This window comes from Hemitrygon akajei, chromosome 17 (assembly GCF_048418815.1).
Source record: "Hemitrygon akajei chromosome 17, sHemAka1.3, whole genome shotgun sequence".
Classification (NCBI taxonomy): Eukaryota; Metazoa; Chordata; class Chondrichthyes; order Myliobatiformes; family Dasyatidae; genus Hemitrygon; species Hemitrygon akajei.
In genome coordinates this window covers 4,198,093-4,220,126 of record NC_133140.1, presented here as the reverse complement: position 1 = coordinate 4,220,126, position 22,034 = coordinate 4,198,093, and the positions used below count along the sequence as shown (strand labels likewise).

Below are 22,034 nucleotides of genomic sequence, written 5' to 3'. Positions count from 1 at the left end.
ACCGCCGGGGGGGGGGGGGGGGGGGTAATCTTGATCAAAGTATATTAACTTTCTGTTCCAGAACACCCTCTTCTTTCCCCAGGCCCTTCGTAGAATCTCCGCCTTGCTTTTGAATCAAAGGAATCTAAATACTATTGAGCGCGGCTTACTTTCTCTGTCTCCAGAAGGCCTCGGGACGAGCGCACGGAGCGCCCTCTCAGTTTCAATCTCCATCGTCAGGGGAATGTCCAGCGCTTCCCGCAGCAGCTTTTCTGTAAAATCTGTCATCGACAATCCCTCCACTCCTTCGGAAACATTATAAATCCTGATATTTTTCCGTCGCGATCTTCCCTCCTGGTCGAGCAATTTACCTTCTTGTTGATTTAATATTTTGATTGTCTTACTTAGTATCTATTCCACGTTTTGCATGCGATCTTCCACCTTCTCAGTTCGTGTCTCTGCCTCCGCTATTTTCTGATTGACGTTGGCGAGCTCTGACTTTATATCATTGAGTTGCTGTTTTATATCTTTTTGGACTTCTCTTATCTCTTCCAAAATCCTTATCATATTTGCCACTTGCCTGAACGAGGCCCAGCGTCAGCTTCACCACCACGCGCACGTGTAGGAGAGCCGTGCGTTGTACCTCTCTCTTCCATACACTCCGCAGTGATGCTTTTTTTTATATCCATATAACCATATAACAATCACAGCACGGAAACAGGCCATTCCGGCCCTCCTAGTCCGTGCCGAACTCTTAATCTCACCTAGTCCCACCTACCCGCACTCAGCCCATAACCCTCCACTCCTTTCCTATCCATATACCTATCCAATTTTACCTTAAATGACACAACTGAACTGGCCTCTACTACTTCTACAGGAAGCTCATTCCACACAGCTATCACTCTCTGAGTAAAGAAATACCCCCTCGTGTTTCCCTTAAACTTTTGCCCCCTAACTCTCAAATCATGTCCTCTCGTTTGAATCTCCCCTACTCTCAATGGAAACAGCCTATTCACGTCAACTCTATCTATCCCTCTCAACATTTTAAATACCTCGATCAAATCCCCCCTCAACCTTCTACGCTCCAATGAATAGAGACCTAACTTGTTCAACCTTTCTCTGTAACTTAAGTGCTGAAACCCAGGTAACATCCTAGTAAATCGTCTCTGCACTCTCTCTAATTTATTGATATCTTTCCTATAATTCGGTGACCAGAACTGTACACAATATTCCAAATTTGGCCTTACCAATGCCTTGTACAATTTTAACATTACATCCCAACTTCTGTACTCAATGCTCTGATTTATAAAGGCCAGCGTTCCAAAAGCCTTCTTCACCACCCTATCTACATGAGACTCCACCTTCAGGGAACTATGCACTGTTATTCCTAGATCTCTCTGTTCCACTGCATTCCTCAATGCCCTACCATTTACCCTGTATGTTCTATTTGGATTATTCCTTCCATTCTTTTTCCCCATTCTTGCCCCCCTTATCAATTCAGATATTTTTGAAATCTCTTATATTTGATGGATTAACGGGGCAAAATATGCGTTATTCTGGAGGAGCTTTTGATTTAAGCTGCCATTCTGGATGATGATGTCACTGGAACCCCCCACCTGACCAGATTCATTACCCAGAACTAGATCCAGTATTGCCTCTCCTCTCGTCGGCCAGTCCACATACTGTGTCAGGAATCCTTCTTGTACACACCTGACAAATTCAGCCCCATCTATCCCCCTTGCAGTCAGGAAGTGCCAGTCGATATGAGGGAAGTTGAAATCACCCATAACTACAGTGCTGTATTTCTTGCACCATTCTAAAATCTGTCTGCTTATCTGTTCCTCGGTGTCCCGAGGGCTATTTGGGGGCCTATAGACTACTCCGAGCACAGTAATTGATCCCCTCCTATTTCTGACTTCTACCCACATTGACTCAGTGGACACTCCCTCTGCAGTGTCCTCCCTTTCTACAGCCGTGATACTATCCCTGACCAGTAATGCTACTACCCCCACCCTTTTCTACCTTTCATCTTATTCCTTTTAAAACACCTAAACCCCGGTACCTGCATCAGCCAATCCTGCCCTTCCTCCAGCCAAGTTTCAGTAACGGCCATAGCAACGTAGTTCCACGTACTGATCCATGTTCTAAGTTCATCCCTTTATTCCTAATACTCCTAGCATTGAAATAGACACATTTCAACCTGTCTAACTGGCTACTTTTATGTTTTGTCCCCTGCCTGTCCCTCCTCACCAACTTAGAACACATAGCATCATGCCCTTGTCCTTCTACCCTAATCTCTGCACTCATATTCTGATTCCCACCCCCCTGCTGAACTAGTTTAAACCCTCCCCAACAGCTCTATCAAACCTGCCCACCAGGATATTGGTCCCTTTCCAGTTCAGGTGCAGCCCGTCCTCTTTGTACAGGTCAGACCTTCCCCAGATGAGATCCCAATGATCCAGAAATCTGAACCCCTGCCACTGCACCAACTCTTCAGCCACACATTCATCTGCCATAACTTCCTGTTCCTACCCTCTCTGTCTCATGGCACAGGCATGCAATCCCGAGATTACCACCCTTGAGGTCCTGCTTTTTAACGTATTTCCTAACTCCCTATATTCCTTCTTCAGGATCTCATCCTTATACATGTCGTTGGTCCCCACATGGACCATGACATCTGGCTGCTCACTCTCTCTCCTGAGAATACCGAGAACTTGATCCGAGATATCGTGGACCCTGGCACCAGGGAGGCAACAGACTGTCCAGGATTCTCGATCTCTCCCACAGAACCTCTTATCTGTCCCCCTGACTGTTGAATCCCCTATCACTACTGCTCTCCTCTTTTCCCTCCTTCCTTTCTGAGCTGAGGGTCCGGTCTCAGTGCCAGAGACACGACCACTGCAACTTGTCCCTGGTAAGTCGTCCCCACTAACAGTATCCATAACGGTATATTTATTGTTGATGGGATCGGCCACAGGGGTGCTCTGCTCTTACTGTGTATTCCCCTTCCCTCTCCTGACAGTCACCCAGTTACCTGTCTCCTGATTTTTAGGGCTGGCTGTCTCCCTGAAACTCCGATCTATCACTGTCTCTGCCTCCCGAATGATCCGAAGTTCATCCAGCTCTAGTTCCCTAAATCAGTTTGATAGGAGCTGCAGCTGTAGTCATCAGAGACAATTGTGCTGTCCCTGACTTCACACATCCTACAATCGGAGCACTGGACTGCCCTATCTACTGCCTCCATTACCAACTCCTAAGTTAATCTTTGAAGACATTTGTGATGAATCAATCACTGCACTTATTTTATCAGCATTTTTTTTAAATGTTTCTGATCGTGGACTCACCCAGGCTGAAGTAGCATCCCAGAGCTGTGTTACCTTCACCTGACACAGCCCTGTTAATAATTGCCAACTTTTTTACAAGTGTTAAAGCGGTTCTCTGCCGCTTGGCTAATGGCCCAGGACTTGATGTAGGACGCTTAGGAGGCATAGTTAAATATTTCAAGCACAAAATCAGTGCACCGCAGGGAACAACAAAAGTTTAAGAGCACAAGATAGCACATCCACATGCTGCCAAAACCAATGCGAGACTGGCGAAAGTGAGACTGTGAAGCATGCGCACGTGACTTGTATTGGCTGGAAAGTGGTGCTTCTCGTCCCAACAGCCTTGCATAACTGTGAGTTTTGGACGCATATAAGGAGAAGTTAGTAGAAATAGGTTTGACGCATAACTGTGAATTTGCATTGTCTGAAGATGCATATAACGAGGATAGGGTGTATATGGAATAGGGTAGATGAACTCCCAGCACAGTTGCAAATTGGCAGGTATGATGTTGTAACTATCACGGAATCATGACAAAGATTATAACTGGGAGCTTAATGTCCATAGAATGTGCATTGTATCAAAAGGAAGGCTGAAGTGGTGGCATTATTTTGTTGGTTAAAAAAAAATCAAATTATTAGAGGTGACATAGGGTTGGAAGGGGTAGCATCATTGTGGATAGAGCTAAGGAACTGCAAGGCTAAAAAGACTCTAATCGGAGTTGTATTCAGACCTCCAAACAGTAGTTATGTTGTGGCCTATGAATTACAGTAGAAGATAGAAACTACATGCCAAAAGGGCAATGTTACAAGTCATGGAGGATTTCAATATGCAGGTAGATTGGAAAAATCAGGTTGGTGTTGGATTACAGGAGGGGAAGTTTCTAGAGAGCCTACAAGACGGCTTTTCAGAGTGGCTCGTGGTTGAGCCCACTAGAGGATCAGCTATTCTGGATTGGTTGTTGTGCAATGAACTGGATTTGATTAGAGACCTGTTACATACCCCGTGGGTATCTTGTGACTGGTGAGCATGATGTAATGGTCTTGTAATGGTGGGTTGATGTATTTTCCTGCCAGTGTGAGGTCATATGATGTAATTTTCCCACCAGTGTGATGTCATGTGATGGCCTGTTCTAACAGGTATAAAATGGGGAAAGCCTTCTGTGATGCAGGGAGTTTTTGTTGGGACATCGTTTAAGTTGTCCATTTACTCTGATATGCTGCGTATTTGGTTTCATAACGCAGTTTTATTTTAAAGTGGAGATTTACTTTATATCTTGAGTCTCAAAGGTTTTGCCAAATGCTGTTTGGCCATTACAGAGATTTGGATGGCTCAGGGTCAAGAATGGCTACTTTGAGTGCCAAGCTTTAGATGTTTCAGAAAGGACAGGGAGGGAGGCAAAAGAGGTGGGGGCGTGGCACTGCTGATCAGAGATAGTGTCACGGCTGCAGGAAAGGAGGAAGTTATGGAGGGATTGTCTACGGAGTTCCTGTGGGTGGAAGTTAGGAACAGGAAGGAGTCAATAACTCCACTGGGTGTGTTTTATAGACCACCCAACAGTAACAGGGACATCAGGGAGCAGATAGGGAGACAAATTCTGCAAAGATGCAATAATAACAGGGGTGTCATGTTGGAACATTTTAATTTCCCCAATATTGAATCGCATCTCCCTAGAGCAAGGGGTTTAGATGGGGTGGAGTTTTCCTGATTTCCTGACACAATATCTAGATAAGCCTACAAGAGAAGTGGCTGTACTTGATCTGTTATTGGGAAATTAACCTAGTAAGGTGTCGGGTCTTTCAGTGGGAGAGCATCTTGGAGATAGTGATCACAATTCTACCTCCTTTACCACAGCATTGGAGAGGGATGGGAATAGACGAGTTAGGAAAGTGTTTAATTGGAGTAAGCAGAAATATGAAGCTATCAGGCAGGAACCTGAAAGCATGAGTAGGGAGCGGATGTTCTCAGGGAAATGTGCCAAATGTTTAGGGGATATTTGTGTGGTGTTCTGCATAGATACGTTCTAATGAGACAGGGAAAGTATGGTAGGGTACAGGAACTATGGTACACAAATGCTGTTGAAAATCTAGTCAAGAAGAAAAGAAAAGCATATGAGAAGTTCAAAAAAACTAAGTAAAGATAAAGATCTAGAAAATTATAAAGCTTGCAGGAAGGATCTTAAGAATGAAATTAGGAGAGCCAGAAGGGGCCATGACACGGCCTTGGCAAGCAGAATTAAGGAAAACTCCAAGGCATTCTACAAGTCTGTGAAGAACAAGAGGAGAAGACATGAGAGAATAGGACCAATCAAGTGTGACGGTGCAAAAGTGTGTATGGAACTGGAGGAGATAGCGGAGGTATTTAATAAATATTTTGCTTTGGTATTCACTATGGAAAAATACCTTGGTGATTATAGGGATAGCTTACAGCAAACTAAAAGCTTGAGCATATAGAGATTAAGAACGAGGATGTGCTGGAACTTTTGGTAAATATCAAGTTGGATAAGTCATCAGGACCGGATAAGATGTCCCCCAGGCTACTGTGGGAGGCAAGGGAGGAGATTGCTGAGCCTCTGGCAATGATCTTTGTATCATCAATGGGGATGGGAGAGGTTCCGGAGGATTGAAGGGTTGCTGATGTTGTTCCCTTATTCAAGAAAGGGAGTAGAGGTAGCACAAGAAATTATAGACCAGTGAGTCTTACCCTAGTGGTTGGTAAGTTGATGGAGAAGATCCTAAGAGGCAGGATTTATGAATATTTGGAGCAGCCTAATATGATTAGGAATAATCAGCATGGCTTTTTCAAAGGCATGTTGTGGCTTACGAGCCTGATTGAATTTTTTGAGGATGTGACTAAACACATTGATGAAGGTAGAGCTATAGATTTCAGCAAGGCATTTGATTATGTGCCCCATGCAAGGCTTTTGATGGTGGTTGATGTTAGACACTGCGTGTCATCAATATTGCAGGCACCAGCCCATATTTCCATTTGATGTCACAGACTGCAGGTAAGAGCCTGCTAATTGAATCTTGGCTCTCTGTGATCAGATGGAGAGACTACAGGCAGAGAACACGTCTGAGTGGGGCAAGAGGGAGCGGTTGGAGACTGAGAAGCTGAATCTTGAAAGAGAGAACAAAAAGCAGAAGGCACAGATTGAGGACTTGATGGAAGTACTGACGAAGAAGAGGAAGCAAGCTGCAAGTGCCCTGGATACAGACCTGAAAACAATTCAGAGTGAACTTTTTGAGAAAAATAAGGTAAGGAATTGAATTGTTTATAAATGTTTACAGTTATCATGGAACTTCTCAAGGGAATTGTATACTAGATTGCACCAAATATCTTGTCAGCAGCTGCAATGACACTTCTCTTTCAATCATAGATATTTTGTTATTCTCACAGAATTGACACTAGCTTGAGAGCATTCTTACTCTTCAGCCATTGGTGAAAAGTTGGAAACAAGAGGAGATCTGCAGATGCTGGAACTCCAAGCAATACACACAAAATGCTGCACAGCCTGCTGAGTAAAATGTTGGAATAGGCTTTTTGAGGCAATAGATCATTCAAATCGCAACCATAAAATGTGCAGCATTCTGTAGTGAGTGACTTCTGGGAAAGGAGGAGAGAAGCTTTTGTGGAAGTATAACCATTAATAAGTGAACATTAGTTTAGAAGGAAAAAGATGTGCAAAGATATGAGAGGAGTGAACCACGTCAAAACATTTGATCAGTTCAAAAACAATAGTGGGTTCAACATGGAAGATTATCCAAGGACTGAAATTAAAGAGATAAATGGGCTGTGAAACAGGAGAGACAGATATGCTTGAGTAGATTTGCCTGTTTCATTCCAGAGTCAGTGGGTCATGAAGCCATATAGCACAGGCTCTTTGGCACACCATGTACGTACACTTGTCTAATTTATCCATGTTTGGTCCAAAGCCAAGGTGGTGATAGTCAGCATATTTATCTCTACTGTTTGAGTGATGTCCCTCCTAGTTTCACTCACTCCTCTTTTAATATTATCTCACTGGCTTTCATTCTAATGAGGAACAGGCCTCAGTCCCTGGAGCCTTCTCTTCATTTAATGTGATCACAGCAGATTTAATTTTATCCTCAGCTCACCTTTCCTACCTCCCAAATGTTCACAAATTTCTTAGTTTGAGGGTTGTCTCACATCAGTGCTGTCATATTCTGTTCCACAGCAACTGCCTGTTTCAACCTTTCCTCATCAGATTCCACACTTTTGCCGCTCTTCCACCAGGTTCAGACCCAGCTCTCTACAGTGCCTGCTCCAGCCCAAGTTGCACCGGAGCTAGTGTCTTATCCTATGCATCACATTCATCCTTGTCTCTCCCTTCTGTACTATAATTCATCAGATTAAGCTCTTGTTTAGAATCTTCTCTGGAATTAATTCAATTCTTAGTTAACTCGTGACTTGCAACTTCAATTTTAAGGTTTCACTGTAATTTACTAAAATTCCTTACGAATTATTGTAATTATATTCCATGAATCTGCAGTCCATTTCCCTGGATTCCTACTTACTGTATCTTATTGAATTTCATTTACATTCATGCTGTTCACAGATTTTCTTGGTGGTTTCTGAAATTTCCTGGAAACTAGAAGATTCCAAACTGTTCTTTCGTGGTTGGTTTCAATCGTATTCTAACGAGCTAACCAAGGTCTCAATTTCACATCTCATACAATAGACAATAATTGAAACTAGGCAGAACTCCTGCATTCATTCCTTGGCATCTCCTGTCTGCTCTTGTCCTTGGAGATGAAGTCTGTGATAACTTTACTCTGTAGTGGGTCAGAAAATTAGCACCTGATCTTTCTTCATTTGAAAGATGCCCCCCTATTGACTGATAAGCCATATCCTCCAATTCAGGTCTTGAATATAAATCTGCAAATATGCAATGAGAACACTTACTCATTTTAAATGCTTGGGATGTTTTAATTTTGACTGCTGGGTATTGCAGCAATTTTCACCTATCCAGTTGCCTCCATGATATTGAGGTTGCTGCTTAAACATTGCAATCTTTGAACCACAGGTCTTGTTGCACTGTTGTTGTCTTCACACATAATTATGTTGGAGGGTATTTAATTGCAGTGACTGGAATTGCTCTATGAGCATACTGGATAAGAGTGATAGGTTTCAGACTCCAAACAATGTAATTATTGGATGGTTGCCAGGTTGGTTGGTGGCGCAGTGACATCAGCGCCGGACTCTGGAATGGAGGTTTCCGGGTTCGAATCCAGTTAGGCCATTCCCGAGTACGCTTTCCATCCATGCCAGATTGAGTGTTGAGCTCGCAACTCGACCTCGTAAGATAAAGAAAAATACTGACAAAATGTCTGTGAGGAATGGCACGCCACACAGTCTTTAGTTCCGCCCCTTGTCAGGCATGAAAGTGCCCAAAGCTGACCTCTTAGGCCTGAATTGACATTGTCGTGGTCATCATCATCAACATGCCAGAAAATCACTTAGTTTTCTCAGGGGGGCTAACATTCTTATGGGCAAGTTTACTCGAGATGTTCGGAGTGGTTTAAACTAATATGGCAGGGGGATGGGAACTAGTATGATAGAGCTGAGGATGAGCCAGCCGGTTTACAAGTAGATGATGGATGTAAAATGAATGTAAGGAAGAACAAGTCAATGACTGGGTACAATGCAGACAGAGCAAAGAGTTAAATTGTTCCACAGAGGCAAAATTCAGAGGGGTGAAGAATTCTGGACTGAAGGTGCTGTCTTTAAATACGCATTATTCAGAATAAGGTGGATGAACTCGCGGTGCAATTGGAGATCGGTCAGTATGACACTGTGGGCATTACTGAGTCATGGCTGAAATAAGGTCATAGTTGGGAGTTTAACATCAAAGGATATACTTTATATCGAAAGGACAGGCAGGAAGGCATAGGAGGTGGTATGATTTTCTTGGTAAGAGATGGAATTACATCTTTAGAGAGAGGTTACGGAGGGTCAGAGAATTTTGAATCTGTGTGGGTGGAGAAAGGCATCTGCAAGGGTAAGAAAAAAATGGGAATCATATACAGGCCTCCAGATACTAGCAAAGATGTGGGCTTGAGATTGCAAGGGGAGCTGGCAAAGGCATGTAAAAGAGTAGTGACACAATTGTAATAGGGGACTTCAATATGCGAGGGGATTGGGAAAATCAGGTTGGTATTAGATCACAAGAGAGGAAATTTGTTGAATGCCTACAAAATGGCTTTTTAGAGCAGCTTGTGCTTAAGCCTACTTGGGGAAAGGCTGACTTAGATTGAATGTTGTGTATTAACCCAGATCACATTAGGGAGCTTAATGTAAAGGGACCCTTAGGAGACAGTGATCGTAATATGATTGAATTCACACTGCAATTTGAGAGGAGAAGCATAAGATGCATGTATCTATATCGTAATGGAATAAAAGGAATTACAGGGGCATGAGAGAGGAGCTTGCCCAGGTGGATTGGAGAAGGATATAGCAGGGGTGATGGTAGAGCAGAGATTGCTGAAGTTTCTGGGAATGGTTCACAAGGCGCAGGGTAGATATGTCCCACAGAAGGAAAAGATTTCAAATGGCAGGTGTAGGCAATCATGGCTGACAAGGGAAATTAAGGACTGCATAAAAACCGAGTGAAGGGCATACAAGGTACTAAATGTGAAGTTGCATAATTGGGAAGCTTTTAAAATCCAATAAAAGGCAACTAAAAAAGGTATAACCATATAACAATTACAGCATGGAAACAGGCCATCTCGGCCCTTCTAGACTGTTCCGAACGCTTACTCTCACCTAGTCCCACCTACCTGCACTCAGCCCATAACCCTCCATTCCTTTCCTGTCCATATACCTATCAAATTTTTTTTTAATGACAAAATCGAAAGGAAGAGATGAAATATGAGGGCAAACTAGCCAATAATATAAAGCAAGATACCAAAAAGTATTTTTCAGTTATATAAAGACTAAAAAGGAGGTGAAAGTTGTTATTGGACCATTGGAAAATGATGGTGGTGAGGTAGTAACGGGGGACAAAAAAATGGCAGATCAACTTAATGGGTACTTTACACCTATCTTCACTGTAGATGGCTTTAGCAGTGTGCCAGTCCTCTGAGTGTCAGGGAGCAGGGGTGAGTGCCGTTGATATTCCAAAAGAAAAAGTGCGAGGCAAACATAAAGTTCCTAAGGTGGATAAATCAACTGGACCAGACGGACGACATCCCAGAGTCCTGAGAGAGATTGCTGAAGAGATAACAGATGTATTGGTCATGATCTTTCAAGAATCACTTGATTCTGGCATGATCCAAGAAGCCTAGAAGATTGCAAATGTCACTCCACTCTTTAAGAAGGGAGAAAGGCACAAGAAAGGAAATTATAGGCCAGTTAGCCTAGCCTCAGTTGGGAAAGTGTTGGAATCTATTATTAAGGATGAGGTTTTGGGGTACTTGGAGACTAATGATAAAATAAGCCAAATTCAGCATTGTTTCTGTAAAGGGAAATCTAGCCTGACAAATCTATTAGAGTTCTTTGTGGAGCTAACAAGCAGGGTGGACAAAGGAGAGGTAGTGGATGTCATTTTCTTGGATTATGGCATTTGATAAGTTGCCGAAGATGAGGCTGCTTAACAAGTTAAAATCCTATGGCATTACAGGAAAGACACCGGCATGGATAGCAGAATGGCTGACAGGCAGGAGGTAGCAAGTGGGAATAAAAGGGAACTTTTCTGGTTGGTTGCAGTGACTAGAGGTGTTCCTTGAGGGATCAGGATTGGGACTGCTGATGATATGAAGATAGTTGGAGGGGTAGGTAGTGCTGTGGAAACAATGTGTTTGCAGCAGGACTTGGACACATTGAAAGAATGGGCAAAAAACTGCCGGTGGAAAAGTGGCAGATGGAATACAGTTTTGGGAAATGTATGATAATGCGTTTTGGTAAAAAGGACCATAGTATGGACTGCTATCTAATTGGGGAGAAGGTTCAAACATTAGAGGTGCAGAGGGACTTAGGAGTCCCCATGCAAGACTCCCAGAAGGTTAATTTACTGGTTGAGTCTGTGGTAAAGAAGGCAAGTGCAATATTGGTATTTATTTCAATGGGAATAGAATATAAAAGCAAGGAGATAATGGTGAGCCTTTATAAGACACTATTCAGGCCACACTTTGAGTGTTGTGAACAGATTTGGGCCCCATATCTCAGAAAGAATGTGTTGTCATTGGAGAGAGTCCAGAGGAGGTAACGAGGATGATTCCGGGAATGAAGGGGTTAACATATGAGGTGTGTTTGGCAGCTTTAGGCCTGTACTCACTGGAATTTTGAAGAATGCATGGGGATCTCATTGAAAACTACTGAATGTTGAAAGGACTAGATAATAGGGTGGATGTAGAGAGTATGTTTCCTATGATCAGCCATGATCATACTGAATGGCGGTGCAGGCTTGAAGGGCCGTCTATGGTGGGGGTATCCAGATCTAGAGGGCACAGCCTCAAAATTGAGGTGTGTCCTTTTAGAGCAGAGGTAAGGATGAGTTCTTTTTGCCAGAACGTTGTGAATTTGTGGAATGCTCTGCCACCAACTGGAGTGGAGGTGAAACCCTTAGGTATATTTAAGGTGGAAGTTGATCATTTCCTGATCGGTCAGGGCATCAAAGTATTTGGCAAGAAGGCAGAGTTATGGGGTTACGTGGAATCTGTTATCAGTCATGCTAGAATGGCTGAGCAGACTCGATGGGCTGAATGGCCTAATTCTGCTCTTATGTCTTATGGTCTTCTGACCTTTTCAAGATGATTGGATTACTTATTCACCATTGCAGAGACTATGGCACAGAAACAAGCTCTTCAGCCAATCCAGTCTGCCGAGCTATTATTCTGCCTAGTCCTATCAACTCACACCTGGACCAGAGCCCTCCATACCCTCCAATCAATGTACTTATACAAACTCATTGAACCCACATCTGTCACTTTCACTGGCAGCTCATTCCACACTCTCACCACCCTCTGAGTGATGAAGTTCACCCTCACGATCCTCTTAAATATTTTACTTTCACCATTAACCTATGCTCCTTCGTCTAGTGTCACCAACCTGCTTGCATTTAGCTATCTACAGGTTTCCCCCCGCTATCTGAAGGTAGAGCGTTCCTATGAAACAATTCGTAAGTCGAAATGGCGTAAAGCGAAGAAGCAATTACCATGAATTTATATGGGAAAAAATTTTTGAGCGTTCCCAGACCCAAAAATTAATGTACCAAATCCCACCAAATAGCACATAAAACCTAAGATAACACTAACATATAGTAAAGCAGGAATGATATGCTAACTACACAGCTATATAAAGTAGAAATAATGTATATACGGTGTAGTTTCACTTACCAGAATCGGGAAGATTGAGCCAAAACCGATTTGTAGAAAAAAATCGGCACGTCTACACGTGCGCACACACCTGCCCGCGCAAGGCTTCATGGTCGTGGTAGTCTTTCACATGGTAAGCACAAGTTTAAAACCAACGTCTTTTCTCGTAAAAGCAAAAATCCTCTTTTGGTTAGCAAAAACAGATACTAATGTAAGTCTTTCATAAAAGTGAAGTTGCGTAAAGCAAACGTTTGGAAAGCGGGGGACACCTGTATATCCCTCATAATTTTGTATGCCTCTATCAAATCTCCCCTCATTCTGCTACACTTCAGTAATTAACTCCTAACCTTTCTCTCATAGCTCAAAGTAAATTTATTGTCAGACTACATACATGGCTCCACATGCAACCCTGGGATTGTTTTTCTGCGGTCATACTTAGCAAATCTATAGAACAGGAACTGTAAACTGTAAACATTAGGAATTGTAAACTAAACAGACTGCAAATGCAGATGTAAATAGCAATAAATAACGAGCATGAAATAACAATATAACACAGTCCTTAAATGAGTGTAGTTATCCCCTTTTGTTCCAGAGCCTGATGGTTGAGGGGTAGTAACTCTTCTTGAAAGAGCATGGCCTGGGTGATGAGGATCTTTGATGATGGATGCTGCCTTTCTATAGCAATGTTTCAGGTAGATGTGCTTGATGGTTGGAAGGGTTTTATTCGTAACATAATGGGCCAAATTCACTACCTTTTAGGATTTTCCACTCAAAGGCATTGGTGTTCCCATCCCAGGCCATAATGCAACCAGTCAATGCACTTTGCACCACACATCTGTAGAAGTTTGCCAAGGTTTTCGATGACCTGTTGAACCTCCGCAGACTCCTGAGGAAGTAAAGGTGCTGTTGTGCTTTCTTCACAGTAATATTTTTATGATGGGTCTGGGACAGGGCCTCTGAGATAGTGGCAACCAGGAGTTTAAAGTTATTGATCTTCTCTACCTCTTTTGACATTGAATGAGAGGTTGTTGTTATTGCACCATTCAGCCAAGTTTCAATCTTCTTCCTATTTGCTGATTAATCACCCCCTTTGATATAGCCCACAAGTGAGGAAATCCAGGATCCAACTGCACAAGGGGATACTGAGGCCAAGGTCTTGGAGTTTACTGATTAGTGTAAGGAGGTGATGCCGTTAAATGCCCAGCTGTAATTAATAAGGAGCATCCTGATATATGCATCTTTGCTGTGCAGATGTTCTTGGGTTGTGTGAAGAGCCAACGAGATTGCTGTTAACTTTGGTAGGCGAATAGAAGCGGATCCAAGTCACAAATCAGACAGGAGCTGATATGCTCCAACACCAGCCTCTCAAAACACTTCATCACTGTGGATGTAAATGTCACTGGGTGATAGGCGTTTGGACAGGTTACCACGCTCTTCTTGGGCACTGGATTGAAGCAGATGGATACAACATACTGCCGGACAAAGAGGTTGAAGATAATTATGAATACAGCATCCAATTCTCAGCTCAGGTCTTCAGTATTCATCCAGGTACTTCATGCAGACCAGATACTTTCCTTGGATTCACTCTCTTGAAGGCAACCTGCATGTCATCATTAAGTACTGAGTCCAAAGGATTATCAGGAGACATGGGGGTGCACGATGGTTCTTCCCTTTTCTGGTGGTCAAAGCGAGGATAGAAGGCATTGAGCTCATCTGAAAGTGAAGCTCTGCTGTTCCCTATGTCGTAACATTTAGCTTTGCAAGGGGTTATAGTATTCTAACATCCCTCGTTAATTCCTGTCCAGTCTGGAATCTCCACTTTGCCCTTGAGATGGCTTTCTGGAGATCATATCTGTACTACTTGTAGCATTCTTCATCTCCAGACTTGAATGCCTGTGATCTGGCTCTCAGTAGATTCCAGATTTCATCATTCATCCAAGGCTTCAGATTAAGGAAAACCCTGAATGCTTTCATGTAAGCACTCTCATCCACTGTTGTTTTTAATGAAGTCTATAACTATCCGGGTGTAGTCATTCAGGTCCTCAGATGAGTTCTTGAACAGTCCATTGATTCAAGGCAATCCTGTAACTGTTCCTCGGCCTCCCACGACCACCTCTTAGTTGTCTTGATCTCTGGAGCCTTGCTCTTTAGGCTATGTCTGTATGCAAGTAGTAGGAGTACAACCAAATGATCTGACTTGTCAAAAAGAGGTCTTGGGAAGGAACAGTAGGCATTCCTTATTGTAGTGTAGCAGTGGCCTAGTGTATTGGGCCCTCTGGTGCTATAGGTTATGTGCTGGTGATAATTGGGCAGAGTTTTCTTTAAACAGGCCTGATTGAAGTCACCAACTTAATTTGAAATGTTTCGGTATGGGCCATTTCTTGTTTAAGACAGCATCATGTAATTTCACAAATACTTGCTTATAGTCGGCCGCTGGCAGTACATAAACTGCGGTCAGGATCACAAATGAGAACTCCAAGGCAAGTAGAATGATCTACACTTAATTGTTAATTGTTCTAAGTCAGGAGAACAAGAAGTCGACGAAACCCCAACATCCGTGCACCAACGAGAATTGACTAAAAAGCATACGCTGCCACCCAATGGAGGTCTCCTTAGCATTAGTGCTGAGGGGAGTGTAGACAACGACTATGAGGACAGTGGTGAATTCCCGTGGTAAGTAAAATGGTGTGGTCGCGCTAATACGCAACGAGTGAAAGCAACACACTGAGCCGAGCAGGGTCTGGTTGAACTGTTTACTGTTTCAATCCGCGCGCGCTTAAGTGCCCGCTCCCAGCATCCCCCACTCTCTGCGGGGCGGAAGTGACGTCGGCTTCCGGGCCGAGATCTGCCCTGCACTCAGAGCCCTCTCGGTTGCCGCTGTCTGCAGACTCGCCTGCGACTGCTGGAGCCGGTTCGCTTTTTTATATTGGTTTTAGTTGAGAAAGCACCCAAATTGAAGTCATGCTGGTTCGCTTGCCGCGTGGGCGAGCGGCCACCTGAACCCCCTCCAGAACCGGCACTAGGAGATGCAGAGTCCACAGCCTGCACACTGTCAGTTCTTTTAGTGGCAGGCCTCGTCGTCATGGGGGTGGCATCGCAACCAGGCATTCAAGGTCTAGATGCGCCGGTTTGAGACGGTCAGTGGTAAAAGTCTCTTCACAACTGCCGATGTCGGGAACGCAGGTCGTCCCATTATGATGCACCACCTTGTAGGGTCCTTCGTATGGTCGCTGCAGGGGTGGTCTGTGCACGCCTAGGCGTACGGAAACATACTTGCTCTGTTGTAGGTCCTTGGGCACAAAAGAGGGTGTTGTTCCGTGATGGGACGTCGGGACTGGGGCAAGTGTTCCAAGCTGCTCCCGGAGTTTAGTTAGGACCGCCAGAGGTGTGTCCTCCTGGCCACGGGGTGCTGGCACAAACAATGAGCTGGGCACTGTAAACAAGTTTGGCCGATGATGCGGCCAGGTCCTCCTTGGGTGCCGTGCAGATGCCAAGCAGCACCCAGGGGACTTCGTCAATCCAGTCTGGCCCTCGGAGGTGTGCCATCAGGGCTGACCTCAAGTGCCTGTGGAAACGTTCCACCAGGCCGTTGAACCGCGGGTGGTAAGCAGTCGTTCGGTGGAGCTGGTTTCCGAGGAGTTGTGCCAGTGCAGACCACAAAGCCGGTGTGAACTCCGCACCCCTGTCTGAAGTGACGTGGGCTGGAAGTCCGAACCGTGCTACCCACGTGGCAATCAGGGCTCTGGCGCATGTCTCCGTGGCCGTGTCAGTGAGTGGGATAGCTTCCGGCCACCTCGTGAACCATGGTGAACAGGTATCTCGCTCCTCTCGAAACTGGCAGTGGGCCGACGACGTCCACATGGACATGTTCAAACCTCCTATGTGTCGGCTGGAATGGTTGCAGTGGGGCCCTCACGTGCCTCTGGATTTTGGAGGTTTGACAGTGCGTGCATGTCCTGGCCCAGTGCCCGACCTGCTTGCGTAGGCCGTACCACACAAACCTGTCTGCGATCAGCCGGATGGTCGCCCGGATGGAAGGGTGGGCTAAACCGTGCAAGGCGTTGAAAACGCGGCACCTCCAAGCGGTCGGGACAATGGGCTGGGGTTGCCCGGTGGACACATCGCAAAGGAGCTCAGTACCTTTGGGCCCAATGGGTATGTCTTCGAGGCGGAGTCCTGAGACTGTGGTTCGGTACGCCGGCATCTCGCTGTCCAGTCGTTGCACCTTAGCTAACGCTGCATAATTCACCCCCGGAGACAGAGAGTGCACTGATTGGATGGAGGTGCGTGACAGCGCGTCGGCTACCACGTTGTTCTTCCCGGAGATGTGCTTGATCGTGGTGATAAACTCCCGAGATGTACGACAGGCGGCATTGCTGGCGGCCCGACCACGGGTCCGACACTTTGGTAAACGCGAAAGTGAGGGGCTTGTGGTCCATGAAGACCGTGAACTCCCTCCCTTCCAGGAAATACCTGAAGTGCCAGATGGCAAGGTACAGGGCCAGCAGCTCCCTGTCGAAAGCGTTCAGGGGGTCATAGGTGCCGGCTGAAAAAAGCGAGCGGCTTCCACTGGCCTTCGATGAGCTGCTCGAGCACGCTGCCAACTGCCGTGTCGGAGGCATCCACAGTGAGGGCAGTGGGGATGTCGACCCGGGGGTGGATGAGGAGCGTGGCGTTTGCTAGTGTGTTCGAAAGCCGCCGTCGCCTCCTCTGTCCAGGTGACCTCTTTGACCTTGCCGGACATCAAGCCGAAAAGGGGCCGCATGATCCGGGCCGCTGAGGGCTGGAAACGGTGGTAAAAGTTAACCATCCCAACAAATTCCTGCAGGCCTTTAACAGTACTGGGTCTGGCAAATTGGCGGATGGCTTCAACTTTTGCTGGCAGGGGTACAGCTCCATGGCGGTTGATCTGGTGTCCCAAGAAATCGATGGCGAGTAGGCTGAACTGGCTCTTGACAGGGTTGATTGCCAGGCCATAGTCGCTTAGGTGGCGGCAGAGCAGGCGTAAATGTGCTAGATGTTCCTGGCTGGAGTGGCTGACAATAAGTATGTCATCCAGGTAGATGAACAGAAAGTCCAGATCTCACCCTACTGCATCCATTAGGCGCTGGAACGTCTGCACTGCATTTTAGAGCCCGAACGGCATCCTGAAGAACTCGAACAGGCCAAAGGGGATAATGAGGGCCGTCTTGGGTACATCGTCCGGGTGGACTGGGATCTGATGATACCTTCGGACCAGGTCAATCTTTGAAAAGATGCGTGTCCCATGCAGGTTGGCCACAAAATCCTAGATGTGTGGTACCGGATAGCGAGCAGACGTGGTGGCGTCGTTCGGCCTCCTATAGTTGCTGCACGGTCTCCACCTTCCCGCGAACTTAGGCGCCATATGGAGTGGGGAGGCCCATGGGTTGTCGGAACGCCGCACAATCCCCATCTCCTCCATCTTCTTGAATTCCTGTTTCGCGAGGCGGAGCTTGTCGGGCGGTAGCCTGCGGGCCCGGGCATGAAAGGGAGGTCCCTGTGTGGGGATGTGGTGCATCACGCCGTGCTTGGGGTCTGTTGAGGAAAACTGCAGCGTGATGATAGATGGGAACTCCAATAACATTCTGGCGAACTCGTCGGAGTATGTGACAGGATCCAGGTGTGGGGCCGGTAACCTGGCCTCACCGAGGGAGAAAGTCTGGAACGTCTTTGCATCAACCAATCGTCATCCCTTCAATTCCACGAGCAGGCAGTGCGCGCAGAGGAAGTCCGCACTCAGCAATGGCTGTGATACTGCAGCCAGCGTAAATGTCCAGGTAAAGCAGCTGGAACTGAACTGCAAGGGGATGGTTCTTGTGCTGTAGGTGCGGATGGTGCTGCTGTTGGCTGCCGTAAGTTCCGGTCCTGTTCTTCTAGTTCGTGGCTCGAGGTGGGGGGGGGGGGGGGGGGTAGGACACTGATTTCCACCCCCGTGTCCACCAGGAATCTATGCCCGGAGTGCTTCTCCCAAACGTAGAGGAGGCTATCATGGTGACCAGCCGCTGTAGCCATCGGCAACGGCTGGTCCTGGCGTTTCCCTGGAACAAGCATGGCGGTCAGCAGCGGCAGGCCCTGGAACCCCATCTTTGATGATAAAAACACCAAGACTCAGAAGTGGTGCCATCCCTTGGTGTGGGTGTTACTTGCTCCGCTGCTGGGGTGTGGGAGGGCTGGGCTTTCGGCCGTGCCTCAGCAGTAATTTCGATGGTGGTTTCGCCATTTTGTTTGGCGTGCCAAAGCACGTCCGCATGGGCAGCCACCCTGCGTGGGTCTCCGAAGTCTTCATCTGCTAGCAGGAGGCAGATGTCTTCTGGCATTTGCTCCAAGAAGAACTGTTTGAAAAGGAGGCAAGGCTTATGGCCGTCTGCCAGTGCTGGCATGTCGCTCATCAGGACTGATGGTGTGCAGTTGCCTAGGCTGTCCATATGCAGTAACCGCATATGTAACCGCGCAGTTCGTGGCAGGAGAGGCCGAATGTGCAGATTAACAGGGCCTTGAGTGCCTCGTACCTGTCTGTTGCTGGGGACTGATGCAGAAAGTCGATAACACGGCCTGGTGTCTCTTGGTCGAGGGCGCCCACCACGTAGTAATACCTGGTGGCGTCTGAGACAAATTACCTGACCTGGATCTGGGCCTCTGCTTGCTCAAACCAGACCAGGGGTTGAGTGGTCCAGAAGGTTGGCAGTTTAAGGGAAATTGCATTTTGCAAAGCCGAGTCGTTCATGCTGGGTCCAAATGCTGTTGGACCGTCGGGGTCACCAATGTGGTCACACTGATACACAACGGGTGAAAGCAACACACTGAGTCGAGCAGGGTCTGGTCGAACAGTTTACTGTTTAAATACGCGTGCGCTTAAGTGCCCGCTCCCAGCATTCCCCGCTCTTTGCAGGGCGGAAGTGACGTCGGCTTCCGGGCCGAGGTCTGCCCTGCACTCAGAACCCTCTCGGTTGCTGCTGGCTGCAGATTCGCCCGCGACTGGTGGAGCCGGTTTGCTTGCCGCGTTGGCGAGCCGCCACAATGGTCTGCCTCTAACAGTCACAAGCTCCACTAGCGATGAGCAGTATCTGGAAACCAGCACAGAGTCCTTCACCATTCCGTATTGATGTAAACATACAAGCCACCACCGCGAGTCTTACCGGAGAGAGCTGCATCCCTGTCCGCTCGAAACAAGGCGAGCCCATCCAGCTGAATGGCAGCGCCCGGGACTCCATCAGTGAGCCACATCTCTGTGAAAACATCTGGACCCGGAGACTTATCCAACTTGATGCTTTCCAAAAGCTCCAGCACATCCTCTTTCTTAATGTCTGTCTGCTCAAGTTTTTCAATCTGCTGTAAGACATCCCTACAATCACCAAGATCCTTTTCCATAGTGAATACTGAAGCAAAGTATTTCTTAGGTACTTCCGCTAACTCCTCTGGTTCCATACACACTTCTCCGCTGTCACACTTGATCGGTCCTATTCTTTCACATCTTCTCCTCTTGCTCTTCACATACTTGTAGAATGCCTCGCGTTTTCCTTAATCCTGCTCACCAAGACCTTCTCATGGCCCCTCGCCTAATGGTCTGTCCCAATTTCATTCTTAAGCTCCTGCCTGCTGGCCTTATAAACTTCTAGATCTCTATCATTACCTAGTTTTTTTGAACCTTTAGTAAACTTCTTCTTGCCGAGCTTTCAACAAATTTGTACACCACGGTTCCTGTACCCTACCATCCTTTCCCTGTCTAATTGGAATTTACCTATAAAGAACACCGTGCAAATATCCCCTGAATATTTGCCACATTTTTGCCGTACATTTCTCTGAGAACATCTGTTCCCTATTTATGCTTCCAAGTTCCTGCCTGATAGCTTCACATTTTCCCCCTTACTCCAATTAAACGCTTTCCTAACTTCTCTGTTCCTATTCCTCTCCAGTGCTATGGTCAAGGAGATAGAATTGTGATCACTATCTCCAAAAAGCTCTCCCACTGAGAGACCTGACACCTGACCAGGTTCATTTCCCAATACCAGATCACGTACAGCCTCTCCTCTTGTAGGCTTATCTACATATTGTGTCAGGAAACCTTCCTGAACACACTTCTAAAACTCCACCCCATCTAAACCCCTTGCTCTAGGGAGATGCCAATCAATATTTTAATTTCCCACCACGATGACCCTGTTATTATTATACCTTTCCAGAATCTCTCTCCCTATCTGTTCCTCGATGTCCCTGTTACTATTGGGTGGTCTATAAAAAACACCCAGTAGAGTTATTGACCCCTTCCTGTTCTAACTTACACCCACAGAGACTCAGTGGACACTCCTTCCATGACTTCCTCCTTTTCTGGAGCTGTGACACTATCTCTGATTAACAGTGCCACGCCCCCACCTCTTTTGCCTCCCTCCCTATCCTTCCTGAAACATCCAAAGCCTGGCACTCTGAGTAGCCATTCCTGCCCGTGAGCCATCCAAGTCCCTGTAATGGCCACAACATCATAGATCCAAGTACTGATCCATGCTCTAAGCTCATCTGCTTTGTTCATAATACTCCTTGCATTAGAATAGACACATCTCAAACCATCGGTCTGAGCGCGTCCCTTCTCTATCACCTGCCTATCCTCCCTCTCACACTGTCTACTACAAGCTTTCTCTTATTTGTGAGCCAACTGCCTCTTCCTCTGTCTCCTCAGTTCAGTTCCCACCCCCCAGCAATGCTAGTTTAAACTCTCTCATATAGCCTTTGCAAACCTCCCTGCTAGGATATTGGTCCCCCTTGGATTCGTGCAACCTGTCCTTTTACAGGTTGAGACTGCCCCAAAAGAAGTCCCAATGATCCAGAAATCTGAATCCCTACCCTCTGCTCCAATCCCTCAGCCACACATTTATCCTCCAACTCACTCTATTCCTATACTCACTGTTGCATTAGGGTTAGGGTTAAGTCGTTGGTACCAATATGTACCATGACCTCTGGCTGTTCACCTTCCCACTTTAGGATATCGTGGACGTGATCAGAAACATCCTGACCTTGGCACTTGGGAGGCAAACTACATCCGTGTTTCTTTTCTGCAGCCACAGAATCGCCTGTCTGACCCCTAACTATCCCCTATTACTGCTGTGTTTTTCCTTTCTCTACCCTTCTGAGCCACAGGGCCAGACTCTGTGTCAGAGTCACGGCCACAGTTTCTTCCCTTAGGTAGGTCGTCCTCCCCCAACAGTATTCAAACAGGAGTACTTATTGTTAAGGGGAACAGCCACTGGAGTACTCTCTCATATCTGACTCCTGCCCTACCTGTTTATCTGTCTTCCAAGGCTCCTGTGTTACTACTTGCCTATAGCTCCTCTATCAGCTCCTCACTTTCCCTGACCCGATGAAGGTCATCGAGCTGCATCTCCAGTTCCC

General features: G+C 46.3%; 1 protein-coding gene across 3 annotated transcripts in view; it reads left to right on the top strand.

The window, feature by feature from the left end:
• Nucleotides 1–22,034, top strand: part of ccdc102a (coiled-coil domain containing 102A) — a 211,969-nt gene that overhangs the window by 132,075 nt on the left and 57,860 nt on the right. For all 3 annotated transcript variants that reach the window (XM_073069602.1, XM_073069604.1, XM_073069603.1), the window contains one exon: nt 6,348–6,557. In XM_073069602.1, the coding sequence (XP_072925703.1) occupies nt 6,348–6,557 (210 nt within the window). The remainder of the gene's footprint in view (nt 1–6,347; nt 6,558–22,034) is intronic.